Source organism: Lissotriton vulgaris, chromosome 1_1 (assembly GCF_964263255.1).
Source record: "Lissotriton vulgaris chromosome 1_1, aLisVul1.2, whole genome shotgun sequence".
In the NCBI taxonomy this organism is placed as follows: Eukaryota; Metazoa; Chordata; class Amphibia; order Caudata; family Salamandridae; genus Lissotriton; species Lissotriton vulgaris.
Genome location: NC_141685.1, coordinates 829,024,932 through 829,049,022, shown reverse-complemented (window position 1 = coordinate 829,049,022; position 24,091 = coordinate 829,024,932). Strand labels below are relative to the sequence as shown.

The 24,091-nt window shown below is 45.4% G+C and overlaps 1 protein-coding gene across 2 annotated transcripts in view; it reads left to right on the top strand.

Moving 5' to 3' along the window:
• The window catches only part of HCCS (holocytochrome c synthase), a 130,836-nt gene extending 113,309 nt beyond the window's left edge, over positions 1–17,527 (top strand). For both annotated transcript variants that reach the window (XM_086957306.1, XM_086957300.1), the window contains one exon: positions 17,250–17,527. In XM_086957306.1, the coding sequence (XP_086813432.1) occupies positions 17,250–17,448 (199 nt within the window). In that variant the 3' untranslated portion in view covers positions 17,449–17,527. The remainder of the gene's footprint in view (positions 1–17,249) is intronic.
• The last annotated feature ends 6,564 nt before the right edge of the window (positions 17,528–24,091 follow it).

Sequence of the window (24,091 nt, the reverse complement as noted above, 5' to 3'; positions counted from 1 at the left end):
TCTTCCTGATTTGTTATCCTCTTCGTCACGAATGAATTTGGTTTGTTTGCGGCTTTAATTACCCCTTCATAATCCGTCAGACGCCTTTTCATTTGCTCATATAATCCTTCCTTCGTCTTCACGTCTTTCTCTAGTGCAAATTCCGCTTCTATTTTCTTAATCTCCTCTAGAAGCTCCTGTCTGTCAATCCAAGCATATTTGTTTAGCATTTTGACCATCCCACTCGAGCTTTGCTGGGTATATTCCGCCCATTCTTGCAATAGCTGGAGGTTAGGATTTTTTTTTTTGTGTCATAAATTTTAGGCGGGGTTGTGTAGATTCGAAGCCCCCTAGGTACACATTTGGCGACTAGGTATCTCTGCAAAGAGGTGGCCTCCCACCATTTGCGTGTTTCTTTTTCAAACGTTTAAAAAAATATATATATATATATATTTGTGTGTGTGTGTGTATATATATTACCTACTGGCAGTCGCCAGTAGGTAGTTATAGTTAGGACCTATTTTCCATAGAAAATTTGCAACATTCTATTCCCAATAACTTTGGCGCCGGTTAACGAATCTTAGCGAAATGTTCAGAACTCGTGGGCCGCTCCGGTCCGCTCCTAAGTTTCGGTTTGATTCGTCAAGCGGGGGCCGAGAAAAAAGGGGGGTCCTAAAACGTGTTTTCCCGATGTTATTTCCCATAGGAAATTTTAGACACGGCTACAGCCCGAACTGCTGAATGGAACTACACCAAATTTTGCAAAAAGGTAGCCCTTTGTTCAGAAAGCGCCCTTATTTTCAATGGTGTAAATCCGTTCAGTAGTTCCTGAGAAATTAAAAAAATAGTGGTGAAAAAATAATTTTCCCATAGGAAACTTTAGACACTGCTGAATGGAGTTACATCAAATTTGGCAAAAAAGGTACTGCTTGGCTCAGACTGCGACCATTTTTAAAAATGGTGTAAATCCGTTCAGTAGTTTTTGAGAAATTAAGGAATAAAGATAGTGATATCTGTGGCCGAGAAGGATCCGTGCACCCTCCAGATCAAAAGCTTTATGCTAATTGGCTGTCAACACTCCAAACCAGGAAGTGTTGGCAGCCATCTTGTGCCTCGGTAGAACCGAGGCACAAGAAATCAGTCAAACTAAGGTGCAAAACGGAAAAAGGGGGCAGGGTAGAAACACCCTGACCCCCAAGGCCTGCTTATGCCTGTGCCTCATCCCTGGCGGTCCAGCGCTCTGCACACTAGCTGCCAGACTCCATGACGCCGGCATGCAAGGAAATGCCCTAGACTGGATCCGAGTCTTCCTCGCGGACCGAACTCAAAGAATCAGACCCCGCCCTTCCTCTCCGATTCCACAGAGATCAGATGCGGAGTACCCCAAGGTTCCTCACTCAGCCCTGCGTTCTTCAACAGCTACATGTCCCCACTCGCAACCATCGTCATAAAATATGGACTTCGCATAGTATCCTATGCCGACGACACCTAGCTCATCCTCTCCCTCACCAAGGAACCCGACACCACCAGACTCGGTGTCCAGGAATGAATGAAGGACGTCCCATCCTGGATGAGCAGCAGCTGCCTAAAGCTCAACTCAGAGAAGATGGAAGTCCTAGTCCTCGGATCTACCCCCTCCGCATGGGGTGACACCTGGTGGCCACCTCCCCTCTGCAAACCTTCCACGCCCCCGACCTCTGCATCATACTCAACTCATCCCTCACCATGAACCGACCGATCAGCGCCAAATCTTCCACTTGCTTCAAACCCTCTGCATACTCTGCAATACTCTCAAGTGGAGCCCCCACAAAGCCAGGAAGACCATCACCCATGCACTCATAACCAGCAGATTTGACTACAGGAACGCCCTCTACGCCGGAATTAACAAATCTCTACTCCACAAACACCAGAACGCCGCAGCCAGACTAGTCCTCCGCATCCCACGACAAGACAACATCACCTAGCACTTTCGAGAACTTCACTGGCTCCCCATCGAAAAAAATGACCTTCAAGCGCTCAGTCATTCCTACAAATCCCTCCATAACACCGGACCCCAATACCTCAACGAAAGAATCTCCTTCCACACTCCTAAGAGAAACCTCCGCTCCGCCAACCTTGCCCTGGCCGAAATCCCTTGTATCCAGAAAGCCAGAACGGGAGGAAGAGCTTTCTCCTACATCGCAGGCAAGACCTGAAACGAACTACCCCTCCACATCAGATGAACCCCCACACTGCAAGCATTCAGGAAGCACCTCAAGACCTGGCTTTTTGGGTGTCGCAGAACTGCCTGATTCCCCCCACCCGGCTCCCCAGCACCTTGAGACCCTCCCAGTTGAGTAGTGCGCTTCACAAATCCCTGATTGATTATTTGAGGTCATGCGTCTAGTTCTCAAATCCTGCCAGTGTGATGAACCTCACCCTCCACCTTTTGGTCAGAGCATCATTTGGTGCCATCACTGATGCTGCAAGTTAGCAACTTTCGCAATCTTCAGTTTGGCAGAGCGTCTTCCAAGGGCTCAGTGATTAGCAGAACAGTTTGACTTTGTCTGATGCCCTCACTTTGGCTGATCACGATTTTGGCTGAACAGAAGACAGTGATTTGGAGGCTGATACCCCCTCTTCCACTAGAACACTGATGCTGGCCTGTATCTGGACTAAACCAAGCTGACTGGTCAGGACACAAGACATTCCTTACCCCTCTGGCTCTTCCTCAGAGATCGTTTCTTAGTTTAGTTGCCCTCTGTGGAGTCAGTCTAAGCTTTTCTTGTAGGAGCCCTTGCTGTTGTTTAATGAGGCACTTTTGGATCCTTGGGTGGCCAAGCTATTTTTAGACCCTCCTGTCCACTAGCATATAGGCTGATGCCATAGACCTGCTCTGCCGGGTCAGCCAGGCCTTACATTCCACCTGGCATTGCTAGACTGGAGCCATTGGGGGCAGCTTTTGAAAGCTGAGGACTGCTCCTGGTGCCTCAGTTACTTTCCCCTGTTCCTTGTGGTTAATGGCATCAAGCACGGAGATGCTTCAAAAGAAAGGGAAGACGAGAGAAGGTAGAGAGAAACTGATCAAAGGCATAGAAGAGAGAATGGAAGAGCAGAAAGGATTGTTGGAAAGAGCGAGATTGTGCGCGGATATAATGGGAGTCTGTTTGATTTGACCATTTTAGCAGTACTGCTTTTTGTTCCCCGGATCTGCTCTGCTGCTCTAGATGATAAACAATTTTTTTTTAAACCCGCCTTTCTAGGAAAGTCTGGTAGTTCAAGCCTGTACCGCCTGGCTAAATTTGCTTACCTATTCCATAGCATATAACGATATGGAGTTAAATAAACTTGAAAAATCTAAGCTTATGCTTGTCTCACCTCTCACACTGCAAATACAGCCTGCCTTCTTAACTAATATGTTGATGCCCTGTGGAAGCCGGGAGAACTTAGTAATTAGCTTGCCCGACCTCAAGAAAGCCTTTTGATAATCTGGTCAATGACTGTTGGGATACATCAAAACAAATCTTAGTCTTGCTTGGATTCTGCATTGTGTTTCGGTCATGGTTTATGGCGTTCATGCTATTTCGACATGTTTGGATGCGTTCTACTGTCTTCTAAGGAGATGTCTAGTCACTCTCATGCAAATCCATATGATGGCCTGCCACCATTCTGGGAGAAGGCAGGCTCCTATATGGAATGCTTCTAAAACAGCAGAACTACGGCTCGCTCACTGGGCCTAGCTTATCCACCGAGACAATTCCATCAGTAGTATAGAAAGTTGTGAGGCTATTGGTAGCTTGACCAGACTTTGCAGGGACAGCCTTCTCAACCAGTCCAGACACCCCACCAACTAGGCTGCTCCTTTCGGGACAAGGTGAAACCACCAAAATATTATCTGTATAAATGATTATGGGTGAATCATTGGGACACCAGAAGCGGCAGATCCAGTCCCCAACACCTTATGCCAGCTCTGCTGCCTCAAAACGCCTGACTTTGGACCAGCACCATCATCTTGTTTGTATTTTTCCATTAGTCGGGAGACAGTAATGACCGATTGCTGGATCATCCAGGTAATCCACTAGTGAAATGCTCTACCTTTCTTGTTCTTCCCTCTGAACTGTCTTCCTTCCACAAGATGTGCACTCTGGCACATGTTGAGATTTTGAATGCAGAAGTCCTTGCCGTGGTGAGCAAAGTGGTTTATAGAGGCGGTGCATATGGAAGAAAGAAGCTGGGGTGCTCTCTCCTTTTGCTGCTTGATACCCAAGAATAATAGAGGTTTATTAACCACACTGGATTCTCTGCCTTTTTAACTTGTTCATTCAACAGGATAAGTTCCTAGTGTTTCCTTGAACCATGTTCTGCAGATATTGAGGATTGTTTTGCCTACCTGGATCATCAGGGTGCCCATTTCCAGCTCCCAATCATCCCCATCCAAATGTGTTTACCAGAGGATCACAGTGAAAGCCAAGCACTATCAATACATGGTTCTGCCTTTAGGACTGATGAATTATGCACACTTCTTTATTAAAGTACTGGCGTTTGTGGCACATTGACTGCAATGGTAAGGAGTCTATATATTTAATACTTGGCTGACTGGCTAGTGAAAGCAAAGACCCTGGTGCACCTTCAGTAGACCATGTCTCTCCTCATTGGCTTGGGCTTTATCATTGTCCAAAGGTCTCACTACCACTCCAACACAGAAGTTGACCATCATGCAGTCACATTGGATACGAACCACATGAAGTCCTTTCCTCCAACAAGAATCACACATATTCTAGATATGATTCCAAACTGTCGGACTCAGTTCCTGGTCCTGAGGATCTTCTGTCTGCTCGGTCTTGTGAAATCATTCATTTTATTGATGCCATACACCAGTGGGACAATTAAGCCCTTTGGTGGTGCACAAGGACGTAGTGGCTCCCACATCTGCGAGCTGCACAAGTCTGGTGCAGATCTTCCAGTCTACTTATCCTGGGGTTGCCCTGGTTGATGAATACCTCTAATCTTTTGATGGGTCGTCCCTCCAGCCTTGCACAAGCTCGGGGATAAATGGTCACAGAAACATCCTTGCTGGGTTGTGGTACCAGCTTTGGGGAAATGATGGTCCAAGGTCTTTGGTTTGCATTGAAGTCTGTATATCAATGCGCTGGAGTAAACAGCAATCAGTCTAGCAGTTAAGGCATTTCCGCCTTGGACTTCAGGAAGGAGCATTCAAATTCCGTTGTTCAAAATTACCACCATCCAGTATGTACAGGTACAGGGCAGTGTGGGCATCCAGGACCTTCCTTTGGGAGGTAATTTGTGTGTGCACTGGGCGCAGCAATGGAACATTTTTTTCCAGTGACAGCCTATCTTGCATGATCCCCAATGCAAGGGCAGATGCTCTTTCATCTCTCGCTGGAGGACTAAGAGAGTGAACTATACCCCGGTGTGACTGAGGTGATTGATGTTCTGCACATCGGGGTATATCCATCTTTTCACCACAGTCCAGAACAGTAAGTGTATTCTGTTTTGTGTCATACACTTCCATCTGAAAGGTTCCCTCAGGGATGCTTTCAGATTAAGCTAGTTTCATGGAATACAGTACGAATTTCCACTATTTCCACCACACCCCCAAATTTGTTCAGTGGAACGATCTGGATGGTATAAATAGCTTTAGTTGTAGCCTTTATAACGTCTTGCGGTTTGCATTAGCACAGTAGGGCCTGACTGTGGTGATGGTTTAATGCTACTTGGCTGCCTTGACTGCCTTCCTGTGTGGTCGGGATCAACCTTCCCCATTTAGGTTGCCATGGGGCTTACTCTTTTTCACATCTTACAGAATTTTGTGCCTGGATAAGTTAGTCCTTCGTACCTGCCCATTCTTTTTACCCAATATCAGTGTTTCATATGGGTCAGTCTTTGAGCCCTCCATCTTTTCTTCCCTTCTCCAGCCAAGGAGGTGCTCCTTATTACATTGACTACATGCGACAGGACAGAGGGTGTGATCAAATCATTTGAGCTTTACCGTAGGCAGAAAGGGCAAGATTGTGACCAGATGCCCCATTTATCATTATGCCATTCTCTTTCTCAAGTCATGCTATGCTCTGGCCAAAAAAAAATCCTTCAGAAAACATCCATTCGATTCACAGCGTTTTTTGTAAGTGTTCCGGTTCTTCACATCTGTCAGTTGGATACATGTTCATCCTTGCATACTTTTGCTAAACACCATCTCCTCACGTCCCATGCACAAAGATACAGGTAGTTTGCCCGAACTGTATTATGTTATTTCCTTGGATAACCGATGCCACTGAGTTACACTCTCTTAGGGATATTGTTTTGGGACTCCTCCATAAGATCTGCAGGAAGATTTAGCCATCAGAACAGTTACTTGTCTTCGCTACTGTTATTTCTGCTTAATACATTATTGATGCCACAGATTCCTTACACTTTGATAAAGAGCAGTATCTGTATCATGACATAATTTTCTATAGGTAATATGACTATTGCGTTTCATGAATTTCAGAAACTATATGGCCTTAATTTTGTTGGACATTTCTGCAACCTCTCAAGACGCATTGACTACAAGGCTGCATGAAGCAGGTGTTGGAGGCCACCCGCTGGCTGGGATTAGATCCTCTGAATGACAGAAGTAAAGCGGTCAAGATCTCCTCCATGGAACAGGGCGTGCCACAGGGATTATTATCCTTAAGCCTTATGTCTGTTGCCTTTCTAGCTTGACTAAATTGGTCATGTGGGCCATCTCATATGATCTATGCACATAACACATGGCAGCCTTACTCCCTGGGGGGCTCAATGGGTCTTACGAAAGAGCGGTTCAAAGCTGGCCTAACAGCTATTGTTTACTGTATGTTGAAATGTCTTAAAACTTAACTGAGACAAAACAGAAGTTCTCGTTCTAACATCTGGTTTAAGAATTGGTGGCGTATACAGTTTAGATTATCTCCTGCCCTGTTCAAGGAGGGACAAATGTGAGTCATCATAGATAATTCACAGTTGTTCAAATTACATGTTAACAAGATTGCACCAATCATTCGAGGCAACTGGAACAAAAGTTGTCCATTTCAATTAGTGGCCAACCAAAGGACAGTGCCACAGGCAATTCTCTTGGGTGGGTTTGTTGTAGTGTATTGTTTTAGGTCTCCCAACTAACAGTTGATATGAAATCCCGCAGCTCTGACTATACTATCCCTGCTTGGAAGGTCCGTGTCTCTGGTCCTGAGAGAATTATGTTCCTTACCCTTAAGGAACGGATCTTATTCAAAAGCTTGTGTAGTACTCCTAGAGCCCTCACCGAATGAAATCCCAAATTATTAATATTAATGCTTGTTATATAAACAGCTTGATTACATGCCGCATAATAGGATTATGTTATGAGTTTATAAGCACGCAAATTCCTGAAAGGAGTCATGGCGTTGACAGATTGATGAGTCTAACCAGTCAGTGGACCAATCAAAATAAGCAAAAAAAATTGTAGAAACGTCGTCCCAGGCAATAGTTATTAGAAAATGCAGATTCAGAAAAATAACCCCGTACCTGTGCCAAGACACATGAAATAAAGGAAGCCATAACCACACCTTCAACCGTAGCCCTTCATGACACTATGAATATAAAGTTAGTCTATTCAGCCAAGCTGGTATAATGTGGTAGGATTCTATTATTGCTAAAGCAACAAAACTTAGCACACCAGAATGAAACAGGCCGGAGGGGGGTGAGGTGGGAGAGTGGGGTAATTAATATTTGAGCGCCTAGGCAGGGCAAGAACCATACTGTTAATCAACGGTTGGAGCATCTCTAAGCAGCCCTATGCAGAATAGAAACAAAAGTACATACAGGCAATCTGGTACAGGTTCAAAAACATGATCAGGAATGGATCCAGGCTAGGAACAGATGCCAATACAAGAAAAGACATATCTTGGTCAAACAAACTGCTCAAATTCGTGACTAAAGTAGCAGACCTTAACAAAGGAGTTTTTTATCATTTCAAATGCCTGTGGTTGGAGCACAGGATGCTGTAGCTCTTTCATACCTTTGTTTCTCAGAGGACAGTTAGAGGGGACCATTAATAAAGCAACATGATTCAGGAAGGATCGTATTAATCATCAACCAGGTGTAGTGAGGAGATGAAACATTGGATCACGTGTTTTATTGAAAGGATTGGATTTTTGTAAATAACTATGCTTAACTTGTCCAAATTCCCACACAAAAACCGAACTCCGCAAATTCCTTGAATATTATTCAGTGTCCAAATGGTCACAGTATAAGAGAGGTGGCAGAATGAAAGCCCTGCTCCCCACATCCAATTGCATGTTTAAGACTGAGTGAAGAACTTTGGTAAGTGCAGGGGGTTAGCGAGAGAGATTTGTTTAATACCTTATTGTAAAGATGTATTAAAAAAAGAGCATTGGTATACTGTGTTATTGCACAGACATCAGGGCTTTGCTTAGTTCACAATAAAGTGTCACTAAGTGTCACACATACAATATACAAAGGAAAATATCACCCATATGCAGGGCCCCTGGAATTATGTGGAAGGAGAAGATCAGATTATGAGGCAGGGTAGACTAAATTATATGCCAAGAAAAGACAAATTATGTAATGTAATGCGCCACATTTTGTGATTGTATTATTTTTGAATGTTGGTATAATTTCACTGTACCACTGTCTGGGCAAAAGGTTCACCTCTTTAAAACCAGAATACTATCCAAATACAGTGATAATCAATTGAAAGATGATGAGCCAACTTTTGCATTGGGCCATCCACTGTGCGGCAACACACGTCACTGTGATTTTAGTAACTTTTGAACTACTCGAGCTGCACACAGATTTTGGGGGGTTTTAACATTAGCAGATTATTCAGCAAATAATGGATCATGGTGCAATTTCTTAATTTTATGGAAAAAGCTATTGCTGCAGAATCACTTAATTCCAATGGCCTTGCCCATAAGCATACTGTAAATTTTGAAATGCCAAACCTGAAGCCTCGTCATCCCTGAATCCACGACCTCCTGCACTTTTTTGCGATGTCATCCCCTCCTCCATTTCTCTCTCGCTTCCAGTGTGCCTTATTTTAAAATTAAATCATATGGGGAGGGCCGGCAATGGCTACTGAGTTGCTCATTTCTTTTTATTTGTGCAGCATCACACGCATAGTTTCTTTTTATATTACAGTTTACAAAAATATGCCAAAATGGGCACGTTGAATTCGTACACATCGGCAGCCATCCTAAAATATTTTCTGAGCTTTATTCAGCAGCCGTCAAATGTGCAGATGGGAGCATCCTCATTCGACACTGGGCACAACCTTTCCTCAGCAGATACTCTTCTTGTCCCCTTTCTATCTACCGCCAGCTTTCCTTCTCCCTTCCTCTGCAGTTTTTCCTTTCTCTTTTTTTCCTTTTTCTGCTTCATATCTCCATTTGCCCCTTTCCCTTCTTCGTTTTCTTCAAAACTTCTCTCTTGATTTCATACATTCCTTTCTCCTTCCTCTGTGCTTTCTCCATTCTTCTCACTTATTCTTATTTTTGTCTTCTCATTCCCTCCCTCTTGAAATCACTGTCTTTTCTTTCCTCCAGTTCCTTCTTTCCTAATTTACTACTTTTCATTTCTTCTTCATTCCTCTTTAGGTTCCTTCTTTTTTTCCTTAGCTTGTTCTCATTCTTCCCCTATTCTTTGTACATTTCTTCCTTCTCTCTTCTTCCTATTTATTTTTTCCCTCTTTCCACAAAACACATGTGTATTAGGTAACAAAGTGTCTTCACACTGCACCTTTTCACTAACCTGCATTCCTCACATATAGGTACATATAGGTACAATTCCTGCTTGATGTATTCAGTGTATCCTTGGAAGAAGCCTTTTTTCTATTACTCTTCCTTTTTCTATTACTCTTACTGTGTATCAAAGAAGGTCTTTGTTTCAATACTTCCTTAATTTTTAAGTGTCCCCATGGTTAGAGAGTTCACATTTTTGGCCTCAAATTTTGCAGGATCATCCTCTCCTCCCTAGTTCAAATGCCCTTACAGGGGACACTTTTTTGTTATATGCATACAGCTGTCTGCATCTCATATAACAAGCATTGGAAATGCAATAGGTCTCAGATTTTTTTGAGCTAGAGCTAATGGCATTGTAAATGGCAATGTCTTTTAGCCATGTGTTATGGAGTGTATGCATGTGTGTAGTAAAATTATGTGATTTGGATTGGAATTGTTCACCCTGCACACTCACACACTGTTCACCCTGCACACTGACACTGTTCACCCTGCACACACACACTGTTCACCCTGCACACACACACACTGTTCACCCTGCACACACACACACTGTTCACCCTGCACACTAACACACTGTTCACCCTGCACACTAACACACTGTTCACCCTGCACACTGACACTGTTCACCCTGCACACACACACACACTGTTCATCCTACACACACACTCTCACACTGCTCACCCTGCACACTCTCACACTGCACAGTCACACACTGCTCACCCTGCACACTCACACACTGCTCACCCTACACTCACACACTGCTCACCCTACACTCACTCCCACTCTGCACTCACTCCCACTCTGCACTCACTCTCACTCTGCACTCACTCTCACTCTCACTCTCTCTCTGCACCTGCACTCACTCTGCACCTGCACTCACTCTCACTCTGCACTCACTCTCACTTTGCACTCATTCTGGACTCACTCTGCACTCACTCTGCACTCACTCTCACTCTGCACTCACTCTCACTCTGCACTCACTCTCACTCTGGACTCACTCTGGACTCACTCACACTCTGCACTCACTCTGCTCTCACTCTCACTCTGCACTCACTCTCACTCTGCACTCCCTTTGCACTCACTCTCACTCTGCACTCACTCTCACTCAGCACTCACTCTCACTATGCATTCACTCTCACTCTGCACTCACTCTGCACTCACTGTCACTCTTGCACTCACTCTGCACTCACTCTCACTCTCACACTCACTCTGCAATCACTCTGCACTCTCGCACTCACTCTGCACTCAGTCACTCTCACACTCACTGTCACTCTTGCACTCACTGTCACTCTCGCACTCACTCTGCACTCACTGTCACTCTTGCACTCACTCTGCACTCACTGTCACTTTTGCACTTACTGTCACTCTTGCACTCACTCTGAACTCACTGTCACTCTCACACTCACTCTCACTCTCGCTGCACTCAGTCACTCTCGCACTCACTCTGCACTCACTCTGCGCTCACTGTCACTCTCGCACTCACTCTGCACTCACGGTCACTGCACTCACTCTGCACTCACTGTCACTCTGCACTCACTCTGCACTCACTGTCACTCTGGCACTCACTCTGCACTCAACTGTCACTGCACTCACTGTCACTCTGCGCTCACAGTCACTCTCGCACTCACTCTGCACTCACTGTCACTGCACTCACTCTGCACTCACTGTCACTCTGCACTCACTCTGCACTCACTGTCACTCTGGCACTCACTCTGCACTCAACTGTCACTGCACTCACTGTCACTCTCACTCTGCACTCCCTCTGCACTCACTGTCACTCTCACACTCGCTCTGCACTCACTGTCACTCTCACACTCACTCTGCACTCACTGTCACTCTCGCACTCACTCTGCACTCACTGTCACTCTCGCACTCACTCTGCACTTACTGTCACTCTTGCACTCACTCTGCACTCACTGTCACTCTTGCACTCACTCTGCACTCACTGTCACTCTGCACTCACTGTCACTCTGCACTCACTCTGCACTCACTATCACTCTGTACTCACTCTGCACTCACTGTCACTCTTGCACTCACTGTCACTCACTCTGCACTCACTGTCACTCTTGCACTCACTCTGCACTCACTGTCACTCTTGCACTCACTCTGCACTCACTGTCACTCTCACACTCACTCGCACTCACTGTCACTCTGCACTCACTCTGCACTCACTGTCACTCTGCACTCACTGTCACTCTGTACTCACTCTGCACTCACTGTCACTCACTCTGCACTCACAGTCACTCTCGCACTCACTCTGCACTCACAGTCACTCTCGCACTCACTCTGCACTCACAGTCACTCTCGCACTCACTCTGCACTCAGTGTCACTCAGGCCCCGCTCCTCTCTAGCGTAATTGGTAACCCTTGCCTGGTGCATTGCCTCACTTCCAGCTTTTATCCTTGAAGGGCACTTACTTCCCAGCACCGCCCACGTCAGTGTGTCACTTTTGGGGGGTTTCGAAGGATCTGCGTTAAACCTTGACTGAAAGCATTGTTTTCATTTACTGAATCACAAAAGCCCACGCTTGCATGTCACGGCCTTTCCACAAGTTCAACCGAAAACATCTACGCGCTGCCGCTGTTGAAGTAGTGTAAAAAATGATTTGCTCTGTCCCCGTTTCATTGGAATAGCCTGTGCTGGCATCCCTACTTCCAAAGAATCCAAGCCTGTAATGGTGTTAACATTTCTTTCATGTCGATATTAAATTGCTCTTTGTGGCTTTGGTGTTTACTTAACTCAAGACGAGACTTTTATTGCTTCCTTTACACGGAGCAGAAACTGCCACTAAAATATTCATATCTGTATTATTGTAAGATCGGAGGGATGTGCAACTTTTATAGCAACGGCTGCCCTCCCGGTGATATCCGCTTGGACATTTGGAGCTCTGAACTGATTTAACATTTGTTCTCAGTATTTCATCATGAAGATTGTTTGGACTCCATTGGACGGACCACAGCTGCGTTCACTTTATCTACAAAAAGACCACAACCCACAACCATCCTCAACCTACTTTGCGAAGAAACTGGAACAAAATCACCATCGACCAGATCTCCTCATCGCTCCTTCAAAACCCCCCTGCCCACTCCTTGAACCCCAACCAAGCAGCCATTAACCTTACTCAATGGCTAACCAACAGCGCCGACAACCTAGCACCTTTGAAAAAACGTCAAATCAAACTAGGCAGCAAAAACGCCCCCCTGGTTCAACGATGATCTTAAGAAATCCAAGAAACTCTGTCGCTCCCTTGAGAAAGCCTGGAAAAAAGACCCAAACACCAGCACCAGAGACGCCTTCATAAACGCCACCCGCATACACCACCAACTGATCCGGACTGCCAAGAAAGCCGCATTCAAAGACCGACTAGACAACAACGCCCACAACAGCAAGGAATTATTCAACATCGTCAAAGAGTTTACCAACCCCACTGCCAACTCCAACGACCTCACTCCCTCTCAAATCCTTTGCGACTCCCTAGCCTCGTTCTTCCACGACAAAATCGCTGACATCCACAACAGCTTCGACAACCAACACGGAGACCAACCCACCCAACCTTCTGCCGTACCTTCACCCCCCTTGAACATCCTTAATGACTGGAACCCAATCTCCACTGAGGACACCATCCGCCTGATGAACTCCATCCACTCAGGATCCCCCACAGACCCATGCCCTCACCACATCTTCAACAAAGCAGACTCCATCATAGCACCACACCTCCGAGACGTCATCAACTGCTCCCTCAACTCCGCCACATTCCCGGAAAGCTGGAAACATGCCGAACTCAGCGCCCTTCTGAAAAAACCCACAGGTGACCCCACCGAACTCAAAAACTACCGCCCCATCTCACTCTTTCCATTCCCGGCCAAAGTCATCGAGAAAGCTGTCAACAACCAGCTCGCCGCCTTCCTCGAAACCAACAAATCCCTCGACTCCTCACAGTCCGGCTTCCGAGCAAAACACAGCACTGAGACCGCACTCATCGCAGCAACAGACGACATTCGAACTCTACTGGACAATGGAGACACAGTCGCCCTCATCCTCCTCGACCTCTCCGCAGCCTTCGACACAGTCTGTCATAGCACCCTGTTACAACGCCTCAGAAACATCGGAATCCAAGGAAAAGCACTGGAATGGATCACCTTGTTCCTTGCCGAAAGAACTCAGAGAGTCCGCCTCCCACCATTCAAGTCAGAGGCCACTGAAGTCACTTGCGGCGTGCCACAAGGATCTTCACTCAGCCCCACCCTCTTCAACGTATACATGAGCCCCCTCGCGGCCATCGCACGCCAACACAACCTCAACATCATCTCCTACGCTGATGACACTCACCTGATCCTCTCACTCACCAAAGACCCTAACACCGCCAAAACCAACCTACATGAAGGAATGAAAGAAGTTGCCGAGTGGATGAAGCACAGCCGTCTGAAACTGAATTCAGACAAAACAGAAGTCCTTATATTAGGTACCTCCCCCTCCGCCTGGGACGACTCTTGGTGGCCAGAGGCCCTTGGAAAAGCACCCATCCCGACGGACCACGCACGGAACCTGGGCGTCATCCTGGACTCCTCACTCTCGATGACCAGACAAGTCAATGCCGTTTCATCATCTTGCTTCAACATTCTTCGCATGCTCAAAAAAACATTCCGCTGGATCCCCACCGAAACTAGAAAAACGGTCACCCACGCACTGGTTACAAGCCGCCTGGACTACGGAAACACCCTATACGCCGGTACCACCGCAAAACTTCAGAAAAAACTCCAACGCATCCAAAATGCATCAGCCAGACTCATACTAGACATCCAGCGTAAAGACCACATTTCTGGTCACCTGAAAAACCTCCACTGGCTCCCCGTCAATAAGAGGATAACATTCCGCCTCCTAACCCACACACACAAAGCACTCTACGAACTTGGACCCGAATGCCTCAACACACGACTTTCCTTCTACACCCCTCACGCCCCCCCCCCCCCCCCCCCCCCACCGCCAGCTTCGCTCTTCCAATCAAGCCCTTGCTGCTGTACCTCGCATCAACAAAACCACCATGGGAGGAAGATCCTTCTCCTACCTGGCGGCTAAAACCTGGAACTCACTTCCCATTCACCTTCGCCTCACTCAGAACCACCTAGCATTCAGAAAGCAACTTAAAACCTGGATATTCGACAAGTAATTCCCCACCCCTCTTCAAGCGCCTTGAGACCCTCTGGGTATGTAGCGCGCTATATAAATTATTTGACTTGACTTGACATCGTGCTCAGCTTTCCACTAGACAAACACACACACTGAGAAAAAGAAACTCGAGAGTTGTGCACGCGCGCCCAGTAAATGGCTTCAATTACCTGACAGCTGGTAATTGATGCTATATGCCCTTCTGCTGCTCGTGTCCGCACGGAATATGCAGGAAATAGAGCAACTCTACAGCCTATGGCCTATTGCGTGCTGTCTTCTAAAAAGACAGGCATGCGAGGCCTAATTGCCATGCAGATGGCAAAAAACGAACACGAAAAATCACGAGCATTCAGGAATGTTTGGGTAGCTTTTCGGAGACCCTGATTATAGGACTCTTGGCTCCGCCCACACTGCTTCGCAGTGTGTGACGTAGGCCCGAGCCCTAAAAACTGCTGAAAATCTGCAGCACAATTCTAAATGGCTGGCATAAAATGAGAAACCTGTAGAATTGCACCTCTCCTTGGTATTAGAAACTAGCATTGATAACCTAGACGAGACATATCGGCTTTGCCAATGGTGTTTAGCGAGGCTGTATGGCATGGTTAAGGAAGAATAAAGAAAAATCCTATGATGCTGCTGTCCCACGCCTGTGAGCATACGGGCCTACAAAATGACACGTGCATTGTTTTCGCTTTTATTCATCAATCTGAGTTGGATTGAAAAAAATGCAAAAACTTTTTTTTTCAAGATGGGTGTGGGCAAAGACAGCAAACGGGCATGAGATCACTGTGGAGCATGGGGTAGAAAGCCAAGCGGTTGAGATAGAGCAATATGGAACTTGGGGGGGGGGGGGGGGGGGGTACATCAGGACGAGCACTTAGGAGTTATGTGGGGGAGAATCGCACAGGCAAGAGAGCAACACAGGGGTTAAGAGGAGCACAATAAGGAGACAGCTGATAAGCATGCACTCTCTTGGCTTGCTTAACCCCTTGCATGCGGGTGACGGCTCCTGTCCGTCATGGCACACAGTGCTAGTGTGCTGATGACGGCCGGGAGCCGTCACGACCACGCCCGCGATCGGAATGTGCCGCACAGGAGCGTAATTCTGACTGCAGGCAATGGGTTAAGGTGGAAGAACAAAGTCGTTTCTGTAAACAACAGAGTAAGGGCACAAGCAAATTAAAATAATACGGGAACGTGCATGTAAGATGGATTAGGCAAGCCATCCAACAAGGAGGTGTCGAGCGAGTGCCAAAGTCATCCAAGGGCAAGCAAGGGTTGGGCTGCAAGCCCCTCTATGTTCTTGGTAAGTTGACAATATGTTTACAACCAGGCAGATGTGCTGCCTAGCAGGCTGCCATAAAACCCACCAGATCAAGTTTTTATACCTGGAAGTCATTTTTCATTGATTAGCCACTGTGTGGTTTCGCTGGTGGGTGAATACAAGTAAAAGTCAGTGCATGAATGTTTGAATGACTGGGCACATTTAAGGATGACAAAATTAATGCTTTCATGGATGAAGCATGATCCCCAGCAGAACACGTAGAGAGCAGCCTCCTGACGCTCAAGGGTCCATAGCAACCTCCAGCATTCTTGCCTCAGCCATTCATTCACTACTCCTCTATCAACCATCCATGTACACACTCACCCATTCTTCCATTCACCAAGAGTCCTCCGTGCTCTCACCACTCATCCATTCATACAAAGTCACTTATACAGATTTATTTACCTTGTGACTGGTTCGCATTTGCCCGCTCACCAATCTGAGCAACCACACCATCACCAAAGAACATTTTTTTAAATTAAAGCCAGACCTCTTGGCATTTCCCCTGCTTGCTTCTGTAGCATACATTTGTAGATGGTTTTGTCTATACTCCCTCACATTGAAGCCAGGCAAACAAGCATTGGCAAATGAATGAACTCTATCATTGTATGACATGCTCTTAGCTAATCTCACGCTATACAAGCGTCAAACCTATTGGCTTTGCTAGCGCTTGGCTATGGAGGCACTCCCCTTGCAGATGAACAATACGTGATTTGATGTTTTGTGTTGGCCTCCAACTCTGCCCATAAAATATTGGAATGGTTTCTATGTAGCGGTGCTAAAGTGAGTCACCAGCCCAACCTTGAAAGCTACTCTATTGTACTGTGTTTGTATGTTTGCTAGTGAATTTTGCCAGCATATTCCTTTCTGTTCTTTATACAATTTTTGTCCCTTCATTTTATTTTGTGTTCATTATTTTAAAAGGTTGATTATTTACACGATTGTTTAATCTATTGTAAAATATTTCAACCATCATTGATAACCTGCTAACATGGAATGAACAAATGTGTTTTGTTTTCTCTTTAAGATATGAGCTGCCTTTCGACAGACATGATTGGATCATTAATCGGTGTGGGCAAGACGTCCGATACATTATTGATTATTATGATGGAGGAGAAGTAGATAAGAACTATCAGTTTACCATCTTGGATGTACGCCCTGCATTTGATTCTCTGACTGCTGTGTGGGACAGAATGAAAGTAGCATGGTGGCGCTGGACATCTTGAGCTTTTGTTTTTGAAAATAAAATATATTTAATTAGGCTGCTAATGTAAAGGAAATAAAAGTCACGGTTTAATAACTGTATTTATCTGTTTATTGATGAGTATGTTGCTGTTTTAATAAAAACATTCTTTTTTGAGGCCTTTCAAACATATCTATATGATTGTGACCAGTTTGAGTCTTCAAAAGCCATTCTTCTTAATTGATGTGGGTGAATTCAAGTGTGTAATGCTCTTAAGTTCACCTGTCTTCTTTACACCCAGAATGTGGGAGTAGTGCCACTGTGGAGATTCTCTGGAACAACACTGATCTGTTTACATTGTTTCTTTCGTAAGGAGTTTCAATGTATAGTTATAAGCATGAATAGTCCCGCCTTCATGCAGGGCCCCCGAGCACTTCTTTAGTCTATCTTCTTAAGTGGAGATTTTCGCCTTTCTTCAGGATGGCCTGTAAAGACACTTAAGAAAACTACCAATAATGCAGCATATATACATAGGCTACAATGTCCCAATTCATCATTATGCAGTCAAGAAAGGGCAGTACATCAAATATTGGAACAATTTAAGATGTTTCCCAAACAGCAGAAATCTCCCTCATAAACACCTTTTGTGATAAAGATGAATTCGTGCAGGACAGGGTAGCCTCATTTGCTGTAACTATGTGGCTACAATAGAGGTTGTGCCTTTAAGAACCCAGAGACCACCAGTATCCCATTGTATGAAAGCATGAACTTTCCGGCATAGATACCCTCACTTTTTGCCTGGTATCAGTATGTTTAGACTGTATTTCACTGGGATCTTGTTTACCAAGATCCCAGTGGCAGTGCTCTCTTCTCTAAATTCTATGGTAAGTACTTTATACACCCCACACTTGGCATATTGGGGTACTATTGTAAGTTCCTAGTGTCTGGTACTGAGGTACCCAGGGCATTGTTACACCAGGGGTCTCCAATGATCAGCAGTATGTATTATGCCACCCATGGAAGCCCATGCAAACGGTGTTTACAGAGCTTCCATTGCAGTCTTTATGAAATTGTGCTTGCACCCTTCACTTTGGATATAAGGCTTCCCTTCTATCTCGGTCACTTAACTTTTAACCTATAAGTCACCCCTAAGGTGGACCTTCAGTCCAACGGCAGGGTGCTTTGTTCTAAGATTGTGGGTACCCCTGCATGAGCAGAGGTACCCATGCAAAGCCCGTACTCTATTTTCTGGGCTTTGTAAGTGTGGGGCAGCCATTATAAGGTATGTAGTGGACACTGGCAAGTCAGGATGTCTAGCTACATAATGCTGGCCGAACCTGGTCATGTTTGGTATCATTCAACTACACTGATTCCAGTGTTAGTTTCAGGGTACCATGTACTGTGGGGCTCCATAGAGGACCCCTCAAAATACCTACCTGTGTAGCCTTACAGGGTCTGACTGCCAGCCCACGTTGCTGCCGACCCTAGACCGTGTTACCGTGTTCTCCCCCCCTGCTGATTTGCTTCACTCGGGCTGAGGAAGCTGAAGAAACTGTTTCCAGTGAGGGAGAGGTGTGTTCACCTCCAACTTAGAATTGGATAGGGTGGGGCACTTCTGAGCCCTACCAGACAGCATGCTTGGTGCCCTCCTTGCATAAACCAGTTTTGCCCAGTTAAGGAAGCCTTGACCCCCTTTCTGGTGCGAAACTACATTGGAGACAGAGGAGTAACCACCTCCCTATCCAGCTCCTCTCTAGGGAGGTGCCCAGAGCTCCTCCAGGTGCCCACTTGATTCTGCCATGTGCATATGACTGGCTAGGACAGCTGAGTAGCGTCCCTGAGCCTCTCTGATGGGTGGGCCACCAGAGAAGATGTCCTTCCCCTTATTAGGGTTATTTAAGGGCTCCCCTGAGGGGGGGGGGGGGGGTTGGGGGTTCCTTTGGTTTGTCCGGACATCAACTTCTAGATCTGACCACCTGTCTTCTAAATATTGTCAAAAGACGTTCTGTAGTTGGACTGGAACTCTGCTGTACTTCAAGCTAGGGCCAAAATACAAGACCGCTTTGGTGGGAAGATTTCTCCTGCATTTTCATCCCTGTGCTTCTGCTTCTCCAAGTTCTGCAACTTCATGGCCGTGCATTCTCCGAATCGCCAAGGACTTAGCCTGCATTCCAGCTAGAAGGAATCTCCCTTGGAGTGAAGGGGTCACTTCCCTGCATCCCAGGCACCTCTACAATGATGACCTGTTGCTGATCCTGTTGTCCCACGGACATCGCCCCACTCTGCAACACAGGTGGTGGTTTGCTGGTTCTCCAGAGGCATGATAAATCTCTACACATAGAGTTAGAAGTTTAAACCTTGTGTATCGTCTCTGAGGTAATGCTCACAAAAATGGTCACTTGAGGGTATTGGAGTCCAACCAAACCTATTCTATGTTTTTAAACTTTTTCTGGTAGTGGGTCATCAAAAGATATTTGAGAGGTCATCTCACCCTCAACTTATCTAGGCATGCTGCATCATTTGATGCCAGTCAGTCAGTCAGTCAATCAATCCACTTTATTTGATTGCTTAAAATCATAAAAGTACAAACACAGTACACACACATAAACCATGTTCCAAATCTTTAGGCATGACAGTTAAAATACAATGCATGGGCGATAATTCAATTCATTAAAAAAAAACAACCCTATCACCAATTCAGACCCCTTAACTGGAAGATAGCAGTAGACCACAAACGATAAATTACGGTGCCATCATCCTCAAATTTCTCTTATTCTTAATCCTGAATGCTGCTACCAAAAAAGATGCAATGTTGAAAATATCACCAGGGTTACACAAAGATTGAAGAAAAAGTAGCACTGGCCAAACCTGAGTGAAACCCCTTCCTCTCTAAATAGGTAACAAAAATCTCATGCGAATATGGGGAAAAAAAGTCACAGAACATCATAAACTGCAGTGTCTCCTGGGGCGAGAAATTATCACATTGGCAGGGTTCAACATCTTCGGGGTTACACCAACCTTGAAAATCCCCCAATGATAAATGAATCAAATTGAAACGGAGCCTAGTTAGGAGCCATCGGTGGTACGACTTATTGACAATTAACAAGTAAGGTTCAATGTTAATGGATGTTTTTAATAAGTAATGGGCCCTAACTAAAGGTTTTCATAGCTCCTGTTCTTCTCACCCCACCGACAGGAGGTTCTTAAAATTCAATTTTACCCACAGCACGTCCTCCTTCCGGATCCTATCAGGTTCCTCAAAAAGCTCTGGTCATCCTAATTTAAATAACATACTTTTAACGTACGCCAACCATTCGATTTTTACAGACTTATCCAGCACAATACAGTCTCGTAAAATCATGTGATTCAGGGTTAATTTGGGATTCAACCAATCCTGAGCAAGCAAAGCAATGGAGCTGTTCTCAAAATATCAGTGACATAACCTAACCCTAACTCCCGATGTACAGCGTACGATGGGGTTGATTGTGGGACAGACAAAAAAACTCAGTAAAAAAATTAGTTTTCGGCTATCTGTATGCCAGCCTGATCTTTATAACTCCATATAGAGGATCCATAGGCCGCAATAGCCAAACACTTGGCCTTCTAGACCTTTAGGATAGCCTCTATTGGTCTGGTCCCCAGACGCCGTGCAAATCCCAAGAAGTATGAGGAAGCTCGTGTGACTGCGTTGTTTTTTACTTTTTGTTGTTGGACCCAAGATGGCCTGTCGTCAAAAAGGACTCCCAAATAAGTGAAGGAAGACAACGCAGAAACCTCCAGAACATTACAAAGAAATGTCTTTCTGGGTCTATGTCCTACTGTCATGGTGTGTGACATTCCATTATTCACAACCAGATCTAGTGAGTTCATAAATGCCCCAAAAGCATCTAAAAGTCACTGTAAACCTACTGCAGTTTGGGCTAAAAGAACCACATTGTCCACGTAGAGGAGAACAGGGATTAAACACTCTCCCACTTGCGAACTATCCCGTGCAGCCTCAACAAGCGATTTGTCCAGATCATTCACATTAAGAGTAAAAAGCAGGGGCGCCAAAATGCACCCCTGCCAGAGTTAAAAGATCTGGTACAGTCGCCAGCCTCAGATAACCTAACAGAGGCTGTGAGGTCTTGATGAAGGTAAGCTAAAAAATAAACTAAGCAGGGATCAAGGCCCTTTCCCAATAAAATATTCCAGACTTTTGATCTATTAACCAGATCAAACGCACTGGATAAATCCATAAAAGCCATTGTTAGACAACCCTGTTTGGCCATAGTATATTTACCTAATAAAAGATACAAATTTAAAAACCGATCCATAGTACTACTCCCACATCTAAAACCATATTACATGTTAGACAGAATACCCCTTTCATTTGCCCAGTCTGTGATTTGAGATAGGATAACCTTTCCCGAGGAATCAATAAGGGATATCGGCCTGGAACACTGAGGATGCCCTCGCTGACCCTTTTTAAAAATAGGAATAATAATATATTTAAACCAGGAGGCCGGGAAGCCTGCTGTTCCCACAGCACTAAAACATTCACAAGGATTTTAGCCATTGAGGGTTACTTTAAACTCAATCAGGGTACTGGCCTGATATAGGGAGGACCATGGGGTACCATCCACAGGCCCCCTAAACTCATAAATCGCTTCTGTAATATTACAATCCTGGGCTTCATTATCCTCCCCCGAGAAAAATGGGGTGCTGACAATGGTCTTCCATGCCTCTTCATTTTTCTCGTTTTTCTGCCTGTGGAGGACTAACTTGTACTCCTTCCTCCACCTGGCTATCAGATCCCTGTCTCGGGGTTGTTTTTTCAAGGCAAGGGATAAAGCGTGATGAGCATGAGAACATTTCTCATCAAACCACTTTGGGCCACATTTGGGTCTCATTTTGGTTTTAGTAGTTAAGTCAAGGCATATCTGACTACAGATGCCCTCGAAACCTCTAAGTACCGCATCCTTGGGGCTTAGGGGGTCAATGCAGACTGTAATACCATCTGAGTAATTCTCCCACAGGCCCTTAAGGAATGTGTCTGGGATTATATTAGCCCATCTAAGCCTCCTCCCCTGATCATAGGGTAGCACCTTAATCAGTGCCCAGATCCTACCTCCCTTGCCCAGAACACCTCTACTAGTTCCCAAGATTAGAACCATGGGTTATGGTCGCTCAAAGGAGATTCCTGAGCATTATAGAAGTTGACCTTATTCAGTAGCATAGGGGACATAAAAATAAAATCTATAATCGAGTTACTAGCCTTGGTTTTAAATGTGGGACACCGATCCTTGGGATTAACAAAACTAAGTTAAAAAAGATCAGCATCAGTTAAGAGGTACTCAAGGCACTCGCCCCATCTAGTGTGCTCAAAATGCAGGGCCGTAGCATAATTAAGCCATGAAGATAGTCAATTAAACAATGTGAATCACATAAGTGCATATTAAAATCACCCATTAATAAAACATAGTAGGGAGTAGTGGATTGCTTAGACTTATAATCCATAACAAAATAATTCAGGGTACTTAAATGTTGGTTTATATAATCACACTCCCCTGAATTATAGAAATTCACTAGTACAAACTTTGAATGATTGAGCATGCTAAGCTCCAATATCAAGAAGAGTGGGGAGTCAATCTCAAGCCTTTTTACAGAGAACCTTAGATCCAAAGAGAGGAGAAACAGGCCTCCTTTTGCTCTGCCCACCGAAGCTGGACGAGCATGTACAAAATATGAGCTGAAACCGTACAACCAAAAACTTTCCTCCCTGTCCCAGGTCTCCTGGAGGGCAATTATATCGTAACTTTTTATAGAAGATAGCCAATTGGGATCATCTCTCTTCGATCTTAAACCCGCAATATTCCAACTCAGAATACTGCATTTATGAGTATGGTCATCAGGTCGTTCAGCGATCCTCAACCCAGTGGGAGAAGGAACAGGAGTACAATACACAATGCCAGTATTAATGGCTTCAGATGTGAAGGTACGAACAACCCCCTTATTCATCACTAACTGTGTATTGCTCTCAGGAGAAGTAGAAGCAGGATGACTAATAACTTCCATAGATATTAAAGCAGCTACTGAAGGCAGTCAATCACAGGCATCTAGTACTGACAAAGGGGCACATCTGTTAGCTAGATCCAAATCAGCAAATCTCCCGAAGTGTCTATGAGGAATGGCCCGACTCCCCCCCCCCCCTCCCCTACCAAAGAGGTATGACCGGTTCTATAAAAAAACCAAGATAAGATGCTGTAGGAATCTTCCCACTGGGAGCAGTCTTGTTTTTGGTTCTGACTTGAAGAACAGCAGAGTTCCAGTGTTCACCAGCAGAAGACTCTTTCAACAGTCTTCAGACAGCAGGCAGTAGGATCTTGAAGTTGTTGGGAGAAATCTAAGGACCCACCCTCAGTGGAGCCCTTAAGTCTAACTCTAGAAAGGGAAAGGACCTCTTTTGTATTGACCCACCTATCAAGTGGGTCAGGGACGCTACTCAGCTGGCTTAGCCAGTCAGATGGTCCCAGGGGGCAATATTCAACATGGCAGAACAAGCGGCCACCTGGAGGAGCTCTGGGCACCTCCCTAGGGAGGAGCTGGACAGGGGGTGGACATTCCCCGAGTCAGAGCAGGAGTCAAGGGCTCCTGCACAGGGCAAACCTGATTTATGCAAGGAGGACACCAAATGTGCCCGCCCT